This window comes from Triturus cristatus, chromosome 2_2 (assembly GCF_964204655.1).
Source record: "Triturus cristatus chromosome 2_2, aTriCri1.1, whole genome shotgun sequence".
Taxonomy (NCBI): domain Eukaryota; kingdom Metazoa; phylum Chordata; class Amphibia; order Caudata; family Salamandridae; genus Triturus; species Triturus cristatus.
The window spans coordinates 549,291,871-549,315,615 of NC_140582.1; the positions used below are offsets into that span (position 1 = coordinate 549,291,871).

Below are 23,745 nucleotides of genomic sequence, written 5' to 3' on the forward strand. Positions count from 1 at the left end.
TCATTACAATTGAGGCTGCATGTTTTGAAACGGGTCGGACATTCCGGCTTGCTTCTGACGGGCTCAAGGAGCCCATCTGCCAGTCGGAACCGGCTCGTAATCACTATTTTACGTTTTATGCCGTCCAGATTACGATGTCGGTTTATGGCAGGATTTCCATGCCAGGCTTTCCAACATGGAAATCCTGTAGCAAATCGATTTTTGGGGGCCCTAGTGGTTGGGGCTGTGCGGGCCATATTGTGCCAAGCTGTTCATCCCTGCAACAGGAGGTGCAGGGATGAACACAAACACAAACTCCCTTTTTTGTATGGAAGCTTGTGCCGCGGCCGGCTTCTGACCACAGCAAAAGCTCCGAAACAGAAAAGGGAGCTTGCAACTGCACCATCAAAATTCAGCGGTCGGACCCGTATCTGCAACGGTATTGTCCGCCCAACATCAAAATAATGCCCAAAGTATATAAAGTTGAAGTTTATGTCTTCTTTATTTTTTTGCTAATATTTTTGTCTGCAACATTATGTTATAACACACAACCATGACTCTGGTGAATCAGCAGGTTAGGTGTTCAAATGTGTAGTTTTCACAAATAATTGATATATATAATGTTTGAATTTTTATTGTGCAATGAATTCAAATTTCGCTTGTGAACAAATATGGCACAAGAATTTGTTTCGCATATCCAACATAAGTGAGTCTCAGGCTGAATTTTTTGCAGGCGTGAAAGGAATGTTGGGTAAGTGGTCTTGCTCTTCGGTCTCCCTACCATACCTTGAGGGGTCTGTCACCTATGCTATGAGTAGTCGTGACCTCTAGTTGTAGTACTCATAGCTTACTACTGAATTCTTGGAGCAAGCCAGGAGCTCTACAAGAGAAAGGCAAGGCAAATTATTTTGGAATTGTGAATATCTACTATTGCAAATGACTTTTTTATAAATTGCAAAATCATAGGGGAGTGGATCAATTGTACCTGTCCTAAAACCAACGTCTGGGATTTTAAACGTCTTTAAAAACTCCTCATTCACGTACAGGTATGGAGGAGCTGTATATCTTGATTCTCCGCTTCAAACGTAATGTGAAAGCATCATCATTGGGTCTTTTTTAAGTTTGCTTTCCTCCGCCTGGAAGAACACCAATTGGTAACAACAGTAGTGACCAGAAATAGAATTAGAGTGAGTGAGATGAATATTAAAATTAAAATTACCAACATCTCTGTGACAAAGAAATATTTATTCAGTTGGAGATGGGGTAAGGTCAAAAACAGGGCAGTGCATACATAGACAAGTTACTGTCCTATGGCACCTGTGAGTCCATGTGGGTGGTCGACATGTTTTAGCCCTAGTTTCGCCCTTATGGGTTGGGGGGCTTTCTTCAGGACCAGTGCAGAGTGGGTTGCCAATTAAGCAACGTGCTAGGGTAGGTAATTTACTTACCCCTCTTGTCAATTGTCATTAGTACCTGTAACTTCAGGATCCTGCTTTGGGCTTCCTCGGGGGACCGGCGTGCATGCCAACTTTCTGTTGGCGTCTAAAGCATGACTTGTGCTTGCTCCATTCACGTATGTATGCACAACCCTGTTTTTAACCTTACCCCATCTCCAACTGAATAAATATGTCATTGTTGCAGAGATGTAGATAATTTTAATTTTAATATTCACCTCACTCACTCTAATTCTATTTCTAGTCACTACTGTTGTCACCAATTGGTCTACCTCCGGGCGGAGGAAAGCAAACTTTAAAAAAAAACAATGATGATGCTTTCACGTTACGTTTGAAGTGGAAAATCAAGATATACCACTCCTCCCTACCTGAATGTGAATGAGGGTTTTTTAAAGACGGTTACGACACCAGACTCTGGTTGTAGGACAAGTACAAGTGATCCATTCCCCTATGATTTTGTAGTTCTCACCTGGAAGCCGAATGGATCTCAGCTTCTTTCTCCATCCATTGATTTATTAATAATTTTTTATAAATTGTTCAGCCCTGCTATTATATAGCAGAATATATATCTTGGGCAGGAATATCAATAAATATTGTTTTGTGTTGTTTTTAATATTGATGTGAAAAATATTGATACAGTAAATGTTCTTGGATATAATAATGTTTTTAGTGTAAAATAGTATGTGATGTATTGGGGTGTTTTCTCTGTGTTTATAATCTTTTTAATATGTTTTAATTGAAGATTTTTTCATTTATTAAATCGTTATAATTTGTCATTTTTCTTTGTTTTAATGTCTTTTTAATTATTGAAAACATTTTTAGTGGCGGAATGTTGGATTAATAGGGGACAAGGCTGGAGAGATTTTTTTAAAATATGGATTATGATTTTTAATTAATTTGTTTTAGATATGCGAGTTGTTTTATTAATTGTAAAATTAATTTTATTAGAATATATTTGTAAATATTAATATGAAATAAGGTATATTTTAATGTTTTTAAAAAAAATATATAAAATAATATTTTTGTATTTGTTTATATGTTTAAATTAAAATTGTTTTGTATGGAATTGTTATGATTGTATGAAAAATGTTAAAAAAATATTCAGAAAAGAATTAAATTAAAAATAGTTATACTGTAAAAAAACAAATTAAACATTTGGCATTTTTTTCACAAAATGTGGTTATTTGAAAATAATGTAGTTGTACTTTTTCAAAATGTATGAATGGTAGAAGATATTCATTACAAGTTTGAGAATTTTATTACAAAATTAAGAATGCATTCTATTTATTAATTTCATTTTTTATATAAATCATAGTCATTTAAATTAGTGTGTTATAATATAGCATTTTAGAAAAATGTAAAATTTACCTTAAGTGTAATAATGCATAGTATTTATTGTGTATTTTGTATATTTAAAATAAAATACTGTAGGTAAAAAGTTTTATTTTAAATTGGATTTAATTAATTTGCTTTGATGCTCCCATTGCAGTGCCTTTTTCACAGGAACCGCTATGGGGCTGCCAAAGAACCGCTCGCCAGAGACAAAAAATGTCATAATCTGACAGGCGTTGTCAGTACGGCTTTGGCGGTCTTAAAGCAGGGCGACGGCCCCGCTCCAATATCGCCTAAGTCATAATTAGGCCCTTATTACACTCTGCTGTGATTCTGTAAATTACATGTGTATATCTGCAGCTGGCAGGGTGTGACACAGACCCCTGTAGCACAGAAGCCATTCCTTTTAAGTGGACGCCCTCGGCCAAGCCCTTTGTTTATCTGTGAGGGGGCCTAGCTGAGTGCTAAGTGACAGGATGTGACACATGGGCATAGGAAATGTGGGTGATGTAGGGGGATGTGTCCTCCCACCCAGAGTTTGGAGTGTGGGGAAACGGGTGACATGGGTGTAGGGGATAAGGGGACAAAAGAATTTTCCCTCTCACCTCCATGATTCATGGGGTAATTAGCGCGGAAAAGCGCTACCTATACTGGACCTGCACTTGACCTGCTGACCTTCCTCCAGGTGTATGTGACCAATCTAATGGTCAAAGAATAAAGGTGATGGTATGGAGATCAGTCGCGGCCTCTGCCCTTTCTTTGAGCTGTAACCTGCCACCGCAGACTGTCCTATCTACAGCTGTCGGCAGTTTGCACATGTCAGGACAAAGTGAGAGAGGATGAGAGACATGCCTTTGTGGATTGCTGTCAGTATTCTGCCCCTTCTCAGCCTAACCCTACCTGCTGTCATTTCAGACACACTCTGAAGGCAACAAGAAAGATTTAAAAGAGAGAGAACAGAGCCCTCCCCCCAAGCAAGGCTTAGACTGCAAAATATGACAAAAGGGATGCTTGTTGAAATTCAGTATTTGCTTAGTATCACAACATTAGGTGAAACAGGGAAGCCAAGACTGATACCAGATTTTACCATTTCACTGTGAGCAATTCAGCCACTGGAAGGGTATCTCTTCATGACATTTACGGTTATTGTTTTTGTTTCTAATTATTAAAGGGTTAGATTAGAGCATTTTATTTAGGGCAGTTTTACCTTACATGAACATTGCCCCCCAACATAATAGCGCTCGACAGCAGACACAGATGACGTGACCCGAAATCAATTTGGCCCACAAACCTGAGGACAGATATGGATGCTTACACCAATACTGTGCACGCTGTACTTATTCTGTATTTAATGGAAGCTTCCACAAATGCTGAGTGTGATGTTCTTGAACTGTCTTTAAAGGACGTTTAAATTGATGCTGCGCTCATTTTGTGCAAAATACAGCCCGGCACAGAGTCGCCCATGCTTTCTATGCTCTGGTAGTGAGGGAGTCTTGTACAGATTAACACGTGTGGTGACTCTTCTCTGTGCAATGACGTCTTAAAGTGTTGTGGTTTCTGCTGAATTTCATGGCGAGTACATAATCACCTGTGATGGGGTTGAGGTCTTACCGCTTGGACTGCTGAGCATGACAAAGATAGCCCGCATGGGGCAGGGATGTGATATGGGGCCGGCACCTCAATCTTATTTGTTAATCTAAAAGGGTTTTCTCAGTGCTCCTGGTTTCTTAACACTGTTAGTAGTGAGAGGTGTTGTTCGCTTGGACAGCTGGGCGTGACACAGATGGTACACTTGACTCCTGGGTGTGATGCAGGGAGTGATTTGGACTATTTTGAAAAAGATTTGGATCTGGGAGATTAGGTGTAGCTTGTGGTTGGCCAAGAGGGGCCAGTGGTTCTGTGAGTTATTCCTCTTCTCCATGAAACTATTGTCATTTTCTTTGTCCCAGAGCTGATATTGAGAGACTATTGGGCTCACTAAGTCCTGTGTACCACACAAGGCTTTACCTGGTAACAGGATATTTTTGACAAAGTCATCCTTTTTTCTATGTCAGTTTTTTCTCATTATAGTATTTAAATTGATGCAAGTTATATTTGATGTTGTGGTGATTTGATGCTGTGATGCTGGTATATTAATGCAACTGTATTTTTTGTCTTGAGTATTGTATTTTGTTGATGTCTCAAAGTGCTATATGAAGGCAATGTTATTTCTCACAATTGTTATTTCATATCAAAGTAAAGTCTGCTATTTGCTGCCAAATTTCATGACCTTTTAACAACTGCACTTTATTCTAGATTGAGACCCTTCATATGCATTGCTATTTGTTGTCATGTGGATACATCTGTAAATAGCATTGAGCTCACAGTAAGTAGTTAGTACCAGCAATCCCCCTATATATATTTCTCCACGATCAGTGTAGAACTTAAGATTTCCTAAAACGAGAAAAACTAGGGTGCATTTGTTGTCCCTTAAAAAAGTATCTAACTTATCATGGAGTTGCCACTAAAATACATGCAAACCAGGTTCCCCACAAAGACTAAAGAACTTAACAGGTTTTGCCATGAATGGCACGCACACAGTATGGCATACGTGGTTCCCTGGCCAAAGGAGGGAACCTTCGACACTAACACAATCGATCATATGAGAACACACATACAGACCAAATACGCAGGACAGAAGGACAGAAGAGAGGCATTATTAGAACTGTGGGCCATCTTCGAGAATGTCCAGACATGTAATCCTATCCCACAGTCATCAAGAAAGGTGTCCGCACCTCCCCCATCATATGAAGGTATGGAGGTGCTTTCCCTGACGCCTGCTATCCCTGCATTAGAATTCATCAACCCGCCAGTTAAGGGAGCTGGAGGGTTCCCTACCGCACAACAAACTGTTAGGTCCAGGCATGAGAGTCTCACAGGCCAGCAGGTCTGGGCAATCCCAGCAACACCCCAGTCCAGTGCTACAGCTCTGCAAAGTTCCACCCAACTCCCGTCTCTCGCGTTCAGCCCATGGAACCCCAGCAATGCGGAGAACATGCACTCCCACTGGTTCGGGTGAACACACTTGAGTGATAGGAAGATTCATAGCGGTTCTGGACAATGATACTACTAGCGAGGGTGAGGAAGAGGGCCCCTGTCCCCTGGGATACAATGGCGAGAACGAGGCTACAGGGTTGGCCCATCTGTCCAAGTGGGAAAATAGGGAATCGATGCCAGAAGCAGAAGAAGCTCCCAAACACACACACACCCTAATGTCTGCCTAGGGGCTGATCAGAGGAAGAACCTGTGGTCATGGTGCTTGTGAACAGTACACCATACAGTTTCCTGTAGAAATGGGGGAACGAGATTATGCTTGAGGGAAAGGATGGTCCCCTTATCAAAAAACACTGCAATCAAGCAAGGTTTCTTGGGCACAGTGACAGGGATCCCCTTCATGGAACCTCACGGAATAGAGGCAGGGGGAACATTTATTATGTTTCCCTTATCCCTGACTAATATACTAGGGTGAGACATGATGACCAAGCTAAAAATGTCCATGCAGTTTTAGACGACGACACTATAGCCTGCTCCGCCCCTGGATCTCCTTCCCTAGAACCCAGGCCATTGAAACACTCCAGCATCGCATGTACACAGGCAAGGACAATCCTTACCAAGGAAAGTGTTGAACTCCAGAGGGGTCAGATTTACTGTACCTGTCTTGGGAGGCAATGTATTTATACAAACGCAGAACCCAAATGTGCAGTACGTCAAAATCCAGAGTGCAAAGCATCCATTTCATGCGCAGCTCAAAATTCACTGTACCAAAACTCAAAAGAAGGACAAATGAGACAACATTAAAAATGCAAGCCTATACTTGCGTTTGGGAATTCAGGGTTGATGGATGAGTTTTGCCGATTGGGTATGCTCGCTAGAGTTCTCTATTCAGGGTGCCTGCAGGAGCCTAGGACCCACTATGCTGATGGTCCCCCCAGGGTGGGCTGATTGCCCACACCCTAGGGGGAAGGTAGTCTGAAGAGAGGGGCAGGGCGGCTCCCTGTCCGGTCCTTAAAAGCAGGCACCCAGGGCCAAGTTCAATTGGGGTGGGTTCCAATGGCCAACTCAAAAGGTCCCCATTCTCAGGTACCCAGCCCGGAACCAAAATTTCTACATGGCGTGAGGTTTAAAGAGTGATCCTAAAAAGCTTGCAGCGTCCAGCCAATGGAGGCTCCCCTTTAAGTTAAAAAATGAAGCTGTCCTCCAGTGTCGGGAGCCAGATTTCTTTTACGCTTGTATAGCGAAGACACCATAACCTCCACCGCACAAAATCTGACAGGTTGCGAAGCCCTGCACAGTGCCGAGTCAGTCAGAAGTGGAGTACTGCCCAAATAACCAACTGTCCCAGTCCATTGTCATATGTAGAGGAATTTCGACGAGATCTTGACCTTAAACTCTGGATTCTCCATGCAGCAATGTCTATCCATCCTTTCTCACAGATTTCTCAAGTATGCAAAGTCTGTTCGCCGGGTCATGCACCTCCAGAATAACGAGAGAAGTGTGTCGACGGTTAGGAGTCCCTGGCCACAGCTGGGAGCCACAGGTCCAAATACCCTGGGAAAGATGTGGTCCAAGAGAGAGTGAGTGCCGGGGAAAAGGGAGTCCACAAGAGTCCATCACATCTCCGTGCAAGATTAGAACACAAGATTGTGCGCACCCCCTTATCAGGCCTTACAATCAGCCAACACACAAGACCTTAAACATACCATCTGGAGGGCCTTAAGTCCAATCTTGGACTCCGCAATATCAGAAGCACATGGGGGTCATGGAACATCTCTCCAACCCTCTCTAGTTCACGACAATTGAGATAACAGATCATGGAAGGTCTAGGGAAGCACCCAAAAGGCCGATTAAAAGAAGCCCAAAGCTAGCCCAAAAAGAAGAATATCCAAGTTCACCACCTGTCCAGCGGCCACATCAACACTCTGACGAGATCTACAGTGTGCAAATTAAGAACTATGGGGCATATTTACAAGCAGGCGATAAAAAATTATCGCCGCATTTGCGGCCGTTTTCGGCCGAAAAGCGGCGATAATTTTATCGCTTAATTAGCAAGGCCACGCTAACGCGTGAAACCTTGCTTTAGCGTGGGGATTCTTTATGCCCAGCTTTGCATCTCTAATGAGATGCAAAGTGGGCATTTCTGACCTAACATGACAGGAGAAACGTCGCTAAGCGACATTTCTCCTATCATCAAGCCCCACGCTATGAAGCATAGCGTCAGGAAAAGTTTCCTTACTTTCCTTACGCCTGCTTCAGGACTGACTTAGCCATGATATCCTATGGAGGATGGATATCATGGCTAAGTTTGTGAGTCCCTATCAGCAAGCTAACACCACATTGCGTGAGATTAACGCTGGGTTTCCAGCGATAATCTCACGTTAGGCAGTTAGCGTGAGGATTTTTATCGCTGAGGAGATAAGCGTTGCTAATAGCACGCTATCTCAGCGATAAAAATCCACGTTACCCGGTGATAATTATCCTCACGCTAAGAGCGCTGAGCGATAATTATCGCCGGGTGTTGCTGATATGCCCCTAAGAACTTTATCTTGAACTTTTTGTTTCAATAACCCACAATCACCAGAGGGCTACAGAGGACTACAGACATCTCCCTTGGATTCATCCCAAGACCTACAATGTTCAATTTATTTATTATTACATTTATATGGCACACAGCTACCCGGAGGTTTCCCGGTGCCTACGGATACGCACTACAAGGAGAAGAGGGCCTGGGCTCTACTGATTAAAAAGCCAAGTTATGTTATGTATTGCTGCCCTTCTATGTACCCTCTGTTTACTATGGGTGTTGCGGCATCCATTCATCTCCAAAGAACTACCTAGTCAAATGAAGTACACCCCGAAGCTATCACAGCGCTTTTGTAGGGACCTCTCCCGCATCACCTATAATTACACCAAAACCAAACATTAGCATTCCACACGCACTACACAGAGCTCTCTCATACAACACATGGTATCAGCACATGACCACTATGGGCTCCAAGATATCAGCCAGGTTATGCTACGTCTGTTGAATGATAACACATGCAGTAGGCACAGACAGGCTTTACTTGTCCCAAAAGGTAGGCCTCGAAAAAGAAAAATGCCTTCTCCACCTACACCAATGTAGGATTTGGGCCAAAATACAACCTAACAGAGTAGAACCCTATAGAGTAGTAATGAAACTGACCCGATATGAGACGAATCCTACAGCATTGTACCTTTTCTCTAAGTCTAGCAACATTGAAACTGAGCTAGATAAGATGCTCAGGAGGGCCACTATTAGGGAGGATACTGTTTGGTCCCAAGACTATCCAGAGAAGGGATTCTTGAAGGTCACAAAACCACCACACCAATGTACGAACACGTCTGCTCCCGCCTCCATCTGTGGTCCCAGGGTGGCCCTTAGCATTTCTGGAGTTGTCTTATTACGAATGGACCCCAGACATGGAGTTCCAGAGTAGGGTCATCCATATCGATGATACAAAGAGAAATTAGTCTCATAGGGGAGGATTAAACAGCAGCATAGATACCCCATGTCAGGAAATCTGGGATACTGAGGTAAATAGATATACATGGTTAGAAGGGAAGGGGCAACCCCTAATTGTACGGAAACTCACACTGTATTCCTTGTGTTTCACAGGTAAAGGAACCATTCAACTGGGAACAAATGAAAACTGTGAGACAATACTGCACATTCCTGACATGCAATGGAACACCTCCACGCTGACGGATACGTACTGGCAATGCGGCAATTTTGTCCACACTCAGCCCGGCCTCAGATGACTTGGCCTCTGCTCCCTCCTCACAATACACACCTCGACCCTGGTCATTCCCGGACAAAATCTGTCAAAATTGCACCAACACCCGCTAAAGAAGAAGAAAATTCGGTTGCATCAGGCTCAAGAAAAAAGAACTGCTGATTCTTTTGGCTGGGCTCAGTACAATGACATTCCAAAAGAATTCAGACACACAAGTAAATGTGGGAGGGTCCATGCCCTTCTTCATTATGCAGACAAAAACAAACGCCTGCTGGTTGCAGATAACCAGGTGGGAAATGTTCAAGATGATGAACAGCACTGAGCTCTGCCTTAATGCAATCAAGAAAGAACTGAGAGCTATTCGCCTCATAGTAATGCAACATCGATATGTGTTGGACTTAATGGTCTCAATGGAGGGAGGGGTGAGTGTCAAGATCGGTGTGTCCTGCTGTACGTTTATCCCAGGCAATGACATGGACAACGGGTCTCTGACTCTTGCCATCCAAGAATTACACCATTTACAAAGAGACATGTGTGAGGAGGGAGGTGCCCCTGAGCAGGAGTGGTATATGAACTGATTCTCCTGGCTTCCCTAGTGGCTGACTGGTCTGTGCACGTCATTGTTGCCTGTTTTCATATTTCCATTGTTTCTATGTGGTTTCCCGCAATTGGGGGTTTCCTACTGCAAACATGCAGTCCTCAAATTGGGTAGAATACAAGTTAGTAGGAAAGTAGTTGTAGTCAAAACTGAAGAACAACAAGCCCCCAATAATGTTACTGTCATGAAGTATGGGTTAGATAATGTAGTTGAAAATATAACTAGAGGGGGGAATATTAATATTGATAAAATGGATGCCAATGTTTCTAATAATACATTCGCCCATAAAAACGAAATCACTTCACTATTATCAAATTAGCCCATCATGAACTCTCCATCAACCCTGACTCAGAAATACATGGTCAGGCACGCTCTGTTGCCTAGGCTTAAGGGAACTTATTGACAGGTCACAGGTGAAGTGGCACGTAGCCGCAGTCAAGATAAAGCACACACAACGATCATGTGCCCCTCATGCCGGACATCTTGACACGCTACCCACTGGACCCCATTGTGTAAACGCAAGGTCGAGGCCCACATGCATTAGTTGTCAGGGACCTTATTTATAACTCCACAGACATGGTCTGAATTTTTTTTTACCAAAAAAGGATCGACTGAAGTACTTCATGATACCCGAAGAAATGTATCAAATCCTGTTCAGATTGATTGTACTTTGAGACAGTCCTCTGACTCGCTTCTGTAACTCTGCTCCCAGCTGAAAGGTTTAATTTAATCAAGTGTTACGGTTTTACCAAACACCTCTTGTCTTTTATTTTTTTCAATGTAAATTCATATTCAAGTAACAGTCTTGGGATAGTCCTCCATTCATTCATTCATTATTTCAATTGAATGCTCGATAATTTAGCTTGATTTTTTCTGGCAAGAAGCATATTTGCTAGTTTTATTACAAGATTTTATCTGAAATTCTGCATATGTTTAAAGTGGCCACTGATGAAATGTGTTCAAAGACACCTCCTTCTTTGACCTTCAAAAGGCGCCTTTCTAATTCAGTCTCCTGTGTATGGGGAATAAAAGACACCCCCCCACCTCTTAGTTAGAGAGGCCAGCATTTGGCTCCTGGGCTGCAAAGTGTTGAAAGCTTTGCTATAAAGCTTCGCCATTTTTCTAAAAAGTTGCTCTGAACTTCACTTGCATTTCCAGAAGCTGTTTATTTTTTTAAACTGGCAACTTCACATATCTGGGCAAGCTAATCCAACCCCATTCCTTCCAAGAGCACGCAGAAAAAAAAAGCAAAACTTTCCCTCAACCAAACACACAGTATGGTACAAAACGTGACTACGAATTTGTTGCACACTGGCTCCATCACCACAAACAATAAGAAACAGGGTATGCCTGGCCCCTCTTCAAAGCAATGATCCATCCCCCTTGCCTGGCACCAGGTCTGCAACATCAAGGACCCCTCACAACAGAACAGCAGTCAGTGCTGCAGCATGCAGGCTAGATGGGATTTAACTGTGTCCAGCATCAGTATCCAATTCAAAAGACGTTATATATTTTTTGGACATGTTCTGAGAAATGTTGGCATGCAGGATTCCAACGTAGAGTATTCTGATATAATTGTTTGAGCTTTCTTCTACACAAATGAAACTGAAAGAAAGTGATACAATTAATATAATATGGTCCGTATTAGCAACTTTTAACTAAATACCTATAAAATAATCGGGTTTTTTTATTGAGCCACCATGCCTAGTCGAATTGGGTATGGTTTCTTTAAAGGCTGGGCCCTCTTCAGGGAGATAATTTGACCAGAAGCTGGCAGCCTTGTACAAACTCTTTTGAAGGGGTCTGAGTACAGTTGGTAAAGGTTCCCTACTGAGGATCTTGAATGGGTGAGTCTTGAAACAGAGGGGGAAAATCTCAAGAACGTGTGATAACCATCGCAAAAGTGACTTAACGCAACCTTCAACATCGCAGTCTATCGCGGGAAATTTACGCCGTGTTAACCAAGTATTCACAACACGGCGGTACCATGCGATAGTCTCCAGATAACACGTCAACTGACCGTGTTCAAATCAAATCAAAAATAACTTTTTTCGATTGTTAAAAACAACTATCAAAGCATACATTAAAAAATCATTGCGTTTTAAAAAAAAAAAAAATCACAACAGTTCATTTAGCGATAACTCAAGGGCTTAAACACCAGAATTATTAATACAAATCATTCAAGGACTTAATAAAGTGCATTATATTATACTTTTCCTAGTGCAAATCACTTTTTTTTTAAAACAATGTAATTGTGGCAACACAAAAATGATTATCCAAATGTAGGATATCTAACATAGCCAAACGACATTGCCGATGACCCACCTCTCTCAAAAATGGCAGTAAAACTGTGTGCCTAATATAACTGTAAAATTTACAAAATAAAACAACATGGATAGTACTTTGAGGGGAAACATCATCACAAGGACAAGGCAATAATTTGTGCGTCCAATCATTTGTTATAGGAAAACTAACCAATCTGTGGAAGATTCCAAATCTGAAACGTGATAGTAGGAATCTATCATAGTTACCAGGGACATACAGCAAATAGGGTTGAATGTTAAAAGTTGTTAAAATTAATTGGTGTTGCAGGACAGTAGGTTTTAGGATTTCCACTGAAATTCTCACGGAATCCAAAAAAGCAAGGCACTCCTTCTTCAAATCCTTACGCGATATGGCTGAGATAGTAAGAGGATTTAAAAAATAATCCAGCTTTCCCATGTCAGCTAAAAATTTACGTACATATCTCAGCCATGGTATCCTCATCGCTCCTTCCAATTCCAAGATATCTATCAATATATCTCTATTAAACTTGGTTTCATCTTTAGTCCACATCCTGTGCCATAGTAGCACTGGTTCAAGTTTAATAAGATCAGATATAAATGGAAGACCCAATTCTGCATGACAATTATAGTTAGAGGAACTCTTGGGTACGGCGACGATAAATTTCAAGAAGGAGTTTTCAACTGCCTGAATGGGAGCAGAGTCAGCAAAGCCCCAAACCCCACTACCGTACATTGCACCAGACACGCATTTAGCTTTGTAAATCTTAATTACCCAGTTTCATGGAGAAGGATTTAAGGGCGGCAGTCGAGAGAACCAATGCAAGTTTTTTCGCTGCCACTGCCGGGCCCCAAGAGTCATTCTGGTTGAACAAGATACCCAAATAAGAAAATTGTTTAGTGGAATCAAGCTTGTGTCCTGCTATAAAAATGGCCTTTTTAATTTTGGGATTTTGACCACAGCGCATGATGAAAGTTTTCGAGATGTTCACTCTAAGGCCCAACTCGTTCATAAAGAGGGCAAAACTATCCACCACGTGCTGTAATCCCACTTGAGTACGGGACATTAGCACAGCATCGTCCGCGTACATCAACGCCGGGATTGGACGACCAGCAGCGTATGGGGGGTCGAATTTACTATTGCACAGGGCTTTCTCCAAACCATTTATATACAAATTAAAAAGGAATGGAGCGAGGACACAGCCCTGCCTGACACCACTCCTGATTGGGATTTTGCCCGTGCATTGCCCCCTTAGACCATAGCGAACGCGAGCTGAAGCGTCACTATAAAATCGTTTAAGAAAATAAATAATATTGGATTCAACCCCAAGTTGTCCCAGCAAAATCCATAAAATGGAATGGTCAACACAATCAAATGCGGCCGAGAGGTCAACAAAGGCCAGGAACAAACTCCCTTTCCTGGCCCTCGTGTACTTCCCGGTCAGCATTAAAAGATTTAAGCTCTGTTCCACTGTTCCTAAGCCGGAGCGGAAACCATATTGTAGGTCAGATTTATCCTCAGCCCAAAGCAAAAGGCGGTCCAAAATTATTCGCCCCACTATTTTAGTAAAGGAATCTGACCACGTTAAAATCAATGCCATGCCGCAAAAATGCGAAAGACGAACGCAAAAAAAGCTGCAATGAGGCCAAGCGCAATACAAAAATCAGCGAAAACCAGCTACAGGCCTGCAATTCACACCCGTCAGGCGGGAACAATCACCATAAAAGTACAAAGAAAACAGACAAACAAATGCCAAACAACAGTGAAGCACAATGGACGCTGCCGGAGCAAGTCCTGAGGAGAACCAAAACCCCACAAGTCCTCCGGAGGACCAGCCTGGGACCTCCGGGTCAGGGAAGGGCAAGGAGAAGAAGAGTAGGAAGAAGCGGTTCAGTCCGCAGGAAAACAGGATTCTCATAACGGAGGTGGTAGAACACCATCAACAATTGTTCGTCATCTCCACTGTGTCATTGGCAACAAAAAATGGACTATGGCATGCCATCGTGGACAAGGCGAATGCAGTCGGAGTGCTGAAGAGGACAATGGACGAGGTCAAGAGGCGCTGGAATGATGTCAAGCGCAAAACCAAGCTGAAACCCGCCAACAACCGGAAGGCAGCAATGCAGACTGGAGGCGGGAGCCCAGCGCCACAGGAGGAGCTGGACGACATGGAGGAAACGGTGTCCACAGTCATCAGTGGGGAGACGGTGGCGGGAGTTGGGGGACCGGACACTGCTCAACAGGACGAGGACACAACAGCAACAGAGTGAGTAAGGACCAGGGACTGGGGTGACAGGGGGAGATGGGCACAATGGCACACATGCACAAGTAAGTAGAGCACATCTGCGGACAAACCATGCCCCAGACCACCAGCCCCCACCAAGAGACCAATGTACCCAAGTATGCAACATGTCAGCACTGTACAAGCACAGAAGTCAAAGGCACACCGCATGAAAGGGTTAAGGGGCAGCAAAATCAGAGCTGCAGGGGCGACTCCCCCAAAATGCAGCACACACACATCACATGCAGAGCACATCAACATTGACAACGATGTGGCACAATCTGCAAAACACCTACAACAGAACACAGGACACAACTGGTGCCACTTGGGTGCAGACACTGGCCAATCACATATGGCATTGCAGGGAAATGTGAGTTGATAATGTACAAGTACAAACACACAGACGTCTGTCATCGAAATGTCCACTGTCCCATCATCAAATAAGCAGCTCCACCCAAACAGCCACTATGTACCCAGTCATGCTGTCTTTATGAAAACATGTACAATGTGACAACATACATGTGGACATATTGTTAAACTGCATCTCCCCTTCACATTGCAGAGGGAGTATCAACACCTCCTGCAGAGCAACCCGTCCCTCTCTTCTCTGATGACGAAGAGGACCACCACAGCTTCGACTCCGACGCCCTCCAACTGCTCGTGGAAAGCCTATGAGGATACCCCCACCCGCTGCACAGACCACACAGCAGGCAGCACCCCTCACCACGGCTGTCTCCCAGGACACCCACGATGAACACAAGGCCTTTCAATGCCGTCTGTTGTGGTTCCAGGAGAATCTGGCAGAACAGGTGCGGGTGGGCTTCGACCACATGACAGACAAACCAAATGCCCTACGTGGGTGTCTAAGGCCCATCAGGGTATAATGGAAAAGAGCTCCTAGGCAATTGAACAGTTTAAAATATCACACAATATTATTAAGCTTAAAGTAACAGATCAAGAAATGCTCAGATATATTTCAAAATATTTCATAATAAAATGTTAAAATCGTCATCATTGTTTAAAAATATTTAAAAAACACATTATTCAAAACATTATTTATTTTCATGAAAATACGTTAAAAACCAAAACGTGACAATGGTTAAGTCTTCGACGTGCATTTCGGAGTAACAAACACCTAGCCACAACTTTATCTGAAAATGATAAAGAATGTATGCTCAATGCCAATATTTAATATAACAATAAACAACACATTGTTAATCAAACTGTTTTTCTACAGGTGATAAACATTGTATACTAAAACATTTTATCGTAGTCATAATCTGTTGCAGTCGAAATCTGTTACTGTTTTTTGTAAACATTCATTTATATATGAGTGCCCTTGTTTTGATAAACCATGTACTTAAAATTACGCACACAATTTTTTTTTTATAAAAAACATATAAAAATGAAAAAAGAAAAGAAGAAAAAAAGGAATAAACAAGATAAAATAGAGAGAGATCCCATTTTTAACTCGCTTTCGTCTAACTATTTTTGTATCTCTATCAATGTGAACTTACATTTAGCTGTTCAAATGATAGAGTTAAGCTGGCCCTCCACGGGCCAACATCGTCATGTGGGGTTTGCATGGCCCTGCACTGCTCCAGATGCAACAGTCCACTGAATGTGCATTTAACATTCATACTCACACAGATGTGTCATTTCTATGGTCTTTCAAGTTTGGAAGTATAAATGAATGTAGGTTCACTGGACTTCTCTTACGTCCATGTGGCTCATGTCGTAGAACAGGGGTCACAGGGTGACAAATTTCCGAATGCGGTCCGGGTGGCGCTGACACAACAACAGGAACACACGCATAAGTTACTTCCTTGTCCAGTCCAGTGCGGTACCACGCCCAGGGCACCGGGGTCATTCACAAACCCTTACGCTGGACTGGCATACGCCAGGCCAGCCCACTCCGCTTACACTCTCAGGGGGGACGACAACGCTACATGTCCCAGGTCTTCCCTGTAGGGATCTGCTGCTCACAGGTCTAGTTGTCAGCATGCCACAGCCACTCCCTCACGGCTGGTTTACACCCACACCACACCCATCCAGCACACGCGTCACAGGACATGTAACCCAGCCAATAAAAAGGGCCGAGCGCACGTGCTCGAGGCCATTTCCACTCTCTATCTGGGTGCATCCGTGTGGTGTTAATGTAGGCATGAGGGCCTCGGGCCCCGCAACATAACATTCCCCAGGACCGGAGGTGACATGATGGCGTCCACAACACGATACTCAATCATACAGGGTCCACGACTGTGGGGCACAGACTTGGTGGCACCAGATACATTGCGGCCGGCACAGGCACACCACCACGGGACAGTGTTGTTGGGTGCACTGAGGTAGGGGCACCTTAAGTGCTGAGCGGGTGTGCAGCCTGCGATGATGCCCCGTCCCGGCGGTCCGGACTGCTCAGGATCTGTGTGCCCTGCTGAACTGCAGTGTAGGCCAGAGCCAGCAGGCAGTGCGGGACTACCGCCACGTGGCGTCACCTCCCGGATCACAGAGTTAGTGGCACCTTGAGGGCTGAGTGGGTGTGCAGCCTGCGATGATGCCCCGTCCCGGCGGTCCGGACTGCTCAGGATCTGTGTGCCCTGCTGAACTGCAGTGTAGGCCAGAGCCAGCAGGCAGTGCGGGACTACCGCCACGTGGCGTCACCTCCCGGATCACAGAGTTAGTGGCACCTTGAGGGCTGAGTGGGTGTGCAGCCTGCGATGATGTCCTGTGCACTGCTAGGTCCTCTGCCATGGCGAAATCAAGACCCAGAATCAAATATGAGACCTGGTGGCCTGCGGAGCGGGGCTGCATGATGTGGAGGGTGCCATGTCTGCGGGCCCTAGGCATGTGGTTTGCAGCAGCACGTGGTGGGCCCTCATTGCTACACGCCAAGCGCGGAAGGTGAGCAGTGAGGCCTGGCTGCGCAGGGGCAGGCATGCACCGCTGGACGGCAGGAGGGGCTGGGGTGCATCTGCCTGGGTGCACAGGGGCGGGCATGCACCGCTGGGTGGCGGGAGGGGCTGGGGCGCATCTGCCTGGGTATGCAGGGGCGGGCATGCACTGCTGGGCGGCAGGAGGGGCTGGGGTGCAGCTGCCTGGGTGCGCAGGGGCAGACAGGCGATTATGTCTTGTGCAATTGTATTTACTTTGCCATTCATTTCTCTGGACTCTGTTTCAGATGACGGATCTGTTTCAGATGTGTGACCTGGTGAACTGCACTACATACCGGCACGTGGTTGGAGACACACCGGTGGCAGCAGGTGAGCAGTGTGGCCTGGGTGCTCATTGTCGGCACTCTCTCTCCCTGTCCATCTCTTCTGTTATCTTTGTCTCGCTCCCCCTCTCTGTCCGTCTTTCTCTCGCTCCCCCTCTCTGTCCTGTCTTTCTCTCGCTCCCCCTCTCTGTCCGTCTTTCTCTCGCTCCCTCTCTCTGTCCATCTTTCTCTCTCTCCCTCTCTTTCTCTCTCTCTCCTTCGCTCTCTCTCTGTCCTTTGATGTGCGCAAGACACACCTCCTCATCATGATTTTTGTCTTGCAGGCTGTGACCTACAGATTGTCCCGAGGGGAGCCGCCATTTGTCTTCATTTCTATTCTGTGTTTCTTTGAATACATTTTCATTTGTTACATCGAAGGTGAATGTGTGATGCTCATTTTTGTGACGACACATGCATGTCACCAAATGTGATTGTGTGACATCAGGCGGATTATTTGTTACATGGTTCCGTGTAGTTGATGTGGCATGTCTTTGGCTGGGGGGGTGCCTGAGGAGGGGGTGTCCTGGGGGTGGCAGCAGTGGGTGTTGTGGCCCTGTTGGGGCTCCGAGCTGCATGATCATTGGCTCCATGGCATCTGTTGCCCTTCAGGTGTGGCTCTGGGCTGGGCTCCATTTTGTGGTGCAGGCTGTGGTCCGACTTTACACCAGGTCAGAGCTGGTGTTAATTTCCTGCAGCTAACGCGCCTTATTGCCTGTTTTGTGGTCTTATCGCCGATGTGGCTGGTCGTTGAGAATGTTGCGGAGTGGTGTTTTCGCTGCTTTTTGCACGGAAACGCCTACTCTGCATCTCATTAGCGATTGTTGCGGGGGTAATCTGTGGTGATGTTTTTTGCGGCTGCTATCGCAGGTAAACTGGTGTTATGGGCTGTTAACACCAGCCTGTGAATGGGGCAATACATTTATCGCAACTTTGGCTGCGATAAAGTGCCGTTAACTCGGCGATAGCTCCTTGAGAATATGCCCCATAGACTTAAATGCCAAGAAAACGTTCAAAGAATGATTTAAATACATGGCTGTTTCCTTCCATATGATGTAGACCCGAAAAGGCTTGAGTGTCTTATTTCAGTATTAGTGAGCGGAAACCAACGGAGGACAACCTCTAATCCTCCCATGACACAAGAGGCAGCCCACTCAGAAAGTTCCAGTTGTCTGAGTTCCTGCAGATTGACATCAATAATAAAGAGATAAGACTTGTAATGCATTGATCTGGCAACCCCATCACAACCTTCAGCACTCCCTCTGCATATTTCCCATTTGAAAATGCTAATTCAGAGATATGAGTCTGCTGTCCACATCCCTTCATTCACAGCCAATCACTGAGGATCACTAAGTGTGCCCTGCTTTATTAATATTCATTAGGCAGATCATTTAGCCATCCCCTGTGAGTGGATAATTTGTGATGCGACCCATTAATATATATGTCACAACGCAAATAGCAGACCCATTCTAAAACCAATCTGTGTGCAAATTGCACATCCAGCAATCGAAGGTTCATCAACATGTTTTTTCACATTTGGTCTAATTACTTTGTGAATGTAACTAACAATAAAGCACACTTTCAAACTGTGACTACATGCCTGCCTTTCTCACTGTTTCACTTCAGAACTATGCGGTTGTAAACATGTATCGGAGCCTGTGGCTCTCAGTCAAAGGGTGATTCGTAGAGGGTATTTGGAAAGTCCTCAAGGCTGTCCCTGTCCCCCAGAAATGTGTTTCTTACACTCCCGATGCGAGAGCAGTTATCATACCAGGGATGGAGGGAATATTGAAGGTCCCCTGCTAAATGTTACCAGGTGCACCTTGGTTTTGCGCTATTGGCAGCAGATGTTCAACCTACTGGGTTATTGTAAGTTACGGTGCGGACCGTCCTATTAAAATGCTTCATTAAAAACATACATACTCGCCATGTCTCTTTGTGTCAGCAGGGACGGGATAGGCGGGTTGATTCTCTTCTCGGATGCTTGTTCATGGCTTTGGTTTCTATCAATGCCAGCAAGATACCCAGTGGGTTCCAGTGTCTCTGGCACACTGCAGTGTCTGCTTCGAGTCTGGCCGGGTGCGCGCATCCTTTCATTCTTCTGAGATGGTTCAAACCAATTAAAGTGGCCCAATTTAACATGTCCATTCGAAGCTGTATGCCCAGTACGCATGGAAGGAGAGGCATTAAGCCCAAGTAGATCGCCAAGCTCGTCTTTTTTGATTTCAATAAAAAATCAACCGGAGACAGCACAAGAACACCTACAAAATGTCCCACGCGATCTTACACGTACACCATTTAGAACGTTTTCCCGCTGGCTTAAAGAAGTTTTAAGATTCGCTTGATCCTGGAAACATGAGCCTCATTTGTATGTTTTTTTTGCCAGGATTAAGACAGTCGCCAGAAAAAACAATCTTAAAATAGTTTTAAATCCAGGCGGCTAGTCTTAAAACTGTCTAACACCAGGACAGAGATATCTTTGCTAGTTTCACCTTCAGCAACACTGAAAAATATATTGGAACATTTGTGAAGTTGTGTGACTAAGAAGGTGAAAAAAGTGTGATCGCACGTTTTACGGGGGCGGCAAAAAAGGTGGGGATCATCGTTTCTTTGCAAAACAATATGATGTCTTATGTATAAATAAGATAGGGCGAGCATGTACGTGAAATGCGTTGAGGTAGAGGAACGGTTAAGCCCCGTTCTCTCTCTCTTTTTTTTTTAATGCAGCTTCTCCTCTAGCCTGGTAAATGGCCCGGCACATTTATTGCTTTATTGGGGTGGGCCCTGGAGGTGAGGTCTCTGGTATCTTTAGTGTGCGCGTGCTGTTCGGAAGGACCTGTCGCCCATTGTGCACCCGAGTAGCCGCCATTATTAATTGGGCCATAAAAGTTCATCAAAGGCAACTAAAGTTCACGGACTGTTAGTGCCACAGGAAACAGCCACCTATTAAACGTGATTTAACAAGAGCATGGCGCTGCTCCACCACCAGGCGCCACCTGGACTGGGCGCCACCAAGGATCTGCTCGTCCACATACGCAAGGGAACCTCCCGAGTCCCAACCATGAGCCTACTTTCAATAAAAGACATACAATTATATGCATGAACTTGTGGCAATGTTGATTCTCAAGATGACGAAGCTACTACCGTCTAACTAGACGACTCTATTTTGAATGCTACCCATCCATACATATTCTCAATGTTTTATTTTGTTGTATGCGTAATTTGAATAGCGCCACAGGAGGTGGAAACAACTCCAGAACTCTAGAGAGAGCACACAACAAAAACGTGTTGTGAAAACTCAAGATGCATTCTGCAACTCAGTTTAGCACATCACGACTTTGTACATAACTGTTGGCAACGCATTTTCCCGTTATGACTCACTGTAAATATTAGGTATTACGGCTAAGCGGCTCTATGATACCCATGTGATAGACCCGGGGAATTAAAGGGTGCTTAACTTCGACCGGATTCGAATATGTGCTATCTAGTAAAACATGTGCTGGCATTTTTTTTCCTCCAGAAATCCTGCAGATTAAGCCCAGCTTTTCCACGACGTGTGATTTTGGGCAAGTACCATCATTTTAGTGCGCTTCAATCCAGCTATCTGCTCGTACAAATATGCTAAAAGCGGGTCACACATAGCGTTACCTTCTCGGTCTGGAGGCTGGCCGGGCTGCCGTACCTGCAGCGCGTCACAAAGTGCTCGCAGTTGTTCCACAGCAGGCTGTACTCCACGGCCCCCACCAGCTGCTCGGCTCGCCGCGCCACCTCCTCCGCGGGCAGCGCCCCCTGTGGGAAGCTCCGGTCCAGGTGGTTGACCAGGATGCGGCTCCCGTAGGCGAAGTCGTGCACCGAGTCCACCCGCACGCTGGCCGCCTTGGCCAGGACCCCCAGCACCAGCCGCTTGTTGGTCACCACCTTCTGCAGCAGGGACGGGTCCTCGGACAGCAGGGGCAGGATATCCGGCATCAGGTGGGCCACCCGGTCCTCACCCAGGTAGATGCCAAAGTGGACGAAGAGGGTGCGGGGCACCTCCAGCAGGTCTCCCCTTTTGTATATGGACACATTGTAGTGACTGCCCGTAAATACCTCATCTGAGGGCAAGAGTTTGAAGTTGGAAAGCAGCAGCACTTTCTCGATGATGAAAGCCAGCACTTCCAGCACCGAGGATTTCATCCTTCCCTCGCTGCAGGCTGCACTTTCCTGTTGTAGCTCCTTCTTTCTGGGAGTTTCTGCCACTTTGATGACTTTGGCAATTTGGAAACTCGCCCTCCCACCTAATCCCCCATCTCCACCTCCGCCAAGCCCAACGCAGACCCTGCATTGAGAGATGCTGGCTGTGTGATTGGCTGGAAAGAATGTGGGTGGCCCACAGAATGAAACTTGTAGCTCATTGAAACAGAACATTGTGAATAAAAGCGCATGCCGCTGAAGCCACGACTTTGTTTACAGTCTGGCGTGAAAGCCCTGCCCGAGAAACTGCGGTCACATGTCTTCATTTGGTGTCCTCTTGGCCGCGCCACCTAACGCTGGGGACCCATGGACGGGCTCCAGAATGTGTCATTTTCCAAGGATTAGAACCGGGCCTGTGGGGGATCCGCCTTTCGTGCTCCTGCTTGCTGTGCCCACTCTTTTCCCCTGAGAAAAGGATTTGAAATCCTTTATCTAGTCTAACTTGGAAGCGAAGCTGCTCTCAAAGAGCTCGATACAACAAGCCCCACTACGCACACGACAAATCGATCGTAAATAGTTCCAAACGCACCCATCTAATGAGCTCTTTACCGAGCACCGCACATACAGCAGGAAGTGGCAGCATTTCAAATGGTTTCAGGGATGTTTCGCGCACACGGCGCCCACAATTCTACTGTACCGCCGCTCCTCCTGGCTTCACCTTCTATGGCGGCACTCAGAGTGCGCAGCGCCACCTCACCCGGAGAACGACTCATGGCAGAGAGAGGCTGCCAAGGCATGGCGGAGTGGAGGCCTCGAGTGAGGCAGCTACGGTAATTCATAAGTTTGCAGCTGAGATGGGAGGAGGCAGGCCACCGTGATTCCTTTGTGTGTCTTCTTAGGCCACGTTTACTTCGAAAGGACGCGACACAGGTGCTGCGCTGCTTTGCACGGAATGTAGAGAGCAGGATGGCGCCAAATCTCATATCCACAAAGATTCGGTGCAGTTGCTGTCATTCCTCGCTGGTCGCACGTTCGGCTGCCTTGAGCCATGCTGTGAGCGTGATGTCTGTCACATGTTCTGCATGGGAGGGGTGCCAGAATAGTACAAAATACTATCCTTGTGTGCACTGGACATTACAAAACGTGCAAAATGAGAAAAGAAAACGGTGCACCTTTTATTCAAACGGTTTGCCTGCTTGAAGAGGCCTACATTTTTGGCGCAAACCCCTTTCTACACTCTTTAGTAGAGAGGGCTTTGCGTCAAAATCCAAGGGTGATTGCATTGGAAAACCTCTGTCACCCACTGGAAGCTCCTTTGACGCAAATTAGCGCAAAGTAACCCAAAGCAAAGTAAATCCCAGTTCAAGACATTGCACCGGTTTGCTTCACCTTTTGTGACAGCATCACGCAAAGCCTTGATAAATATGGCCCGGTGTACCTGCAATAAAAATAGATGAGCTCCCATCCAGCATTGCATCTGTTATCAGTAGTGTTTCACATGCTCACCAATGACTCACGCTCCCTCACATCTGGCTTCAATGCTACTTCTAATTGTTATTTCACACAGCCTGGAGTTCATCAGAAAAACACAGTAATGACATTTT

General features: G+C 45.2%; 1 protein-coding gene across 2 annotated transcripts in view; it reads right to left on the bottom strand.

Moving 5' to 3' along the window:
• Positions 1-22,390, bottom strand: part of LOC146862497 (lecithin retinol acyltransferase-like) — a 110,510-nt gene extending 88,120 nt beyond the window's left edge. Inside the window, exon 1 of one of the 2 annotated variants that reach the window (XM_085641702.1) lies at positions 21,617-22,378. In XM_085641702.1, the coding sequence (XP_085497828.1) occupies positions 21,617-22,375 (759 nt within the window). In that variant the 5' untranslated portion in view covers positions 22,376-22,378. Of the gene's footprint in view, positions 1-21,616 lie in introns of both variants that reach the window. The other variant, XM_085641703.1, reaches the window with a different exon arrangement.
• Between the last annotated feature and the right edge of the window lie 1,355 nt (positions 22,391-23,745).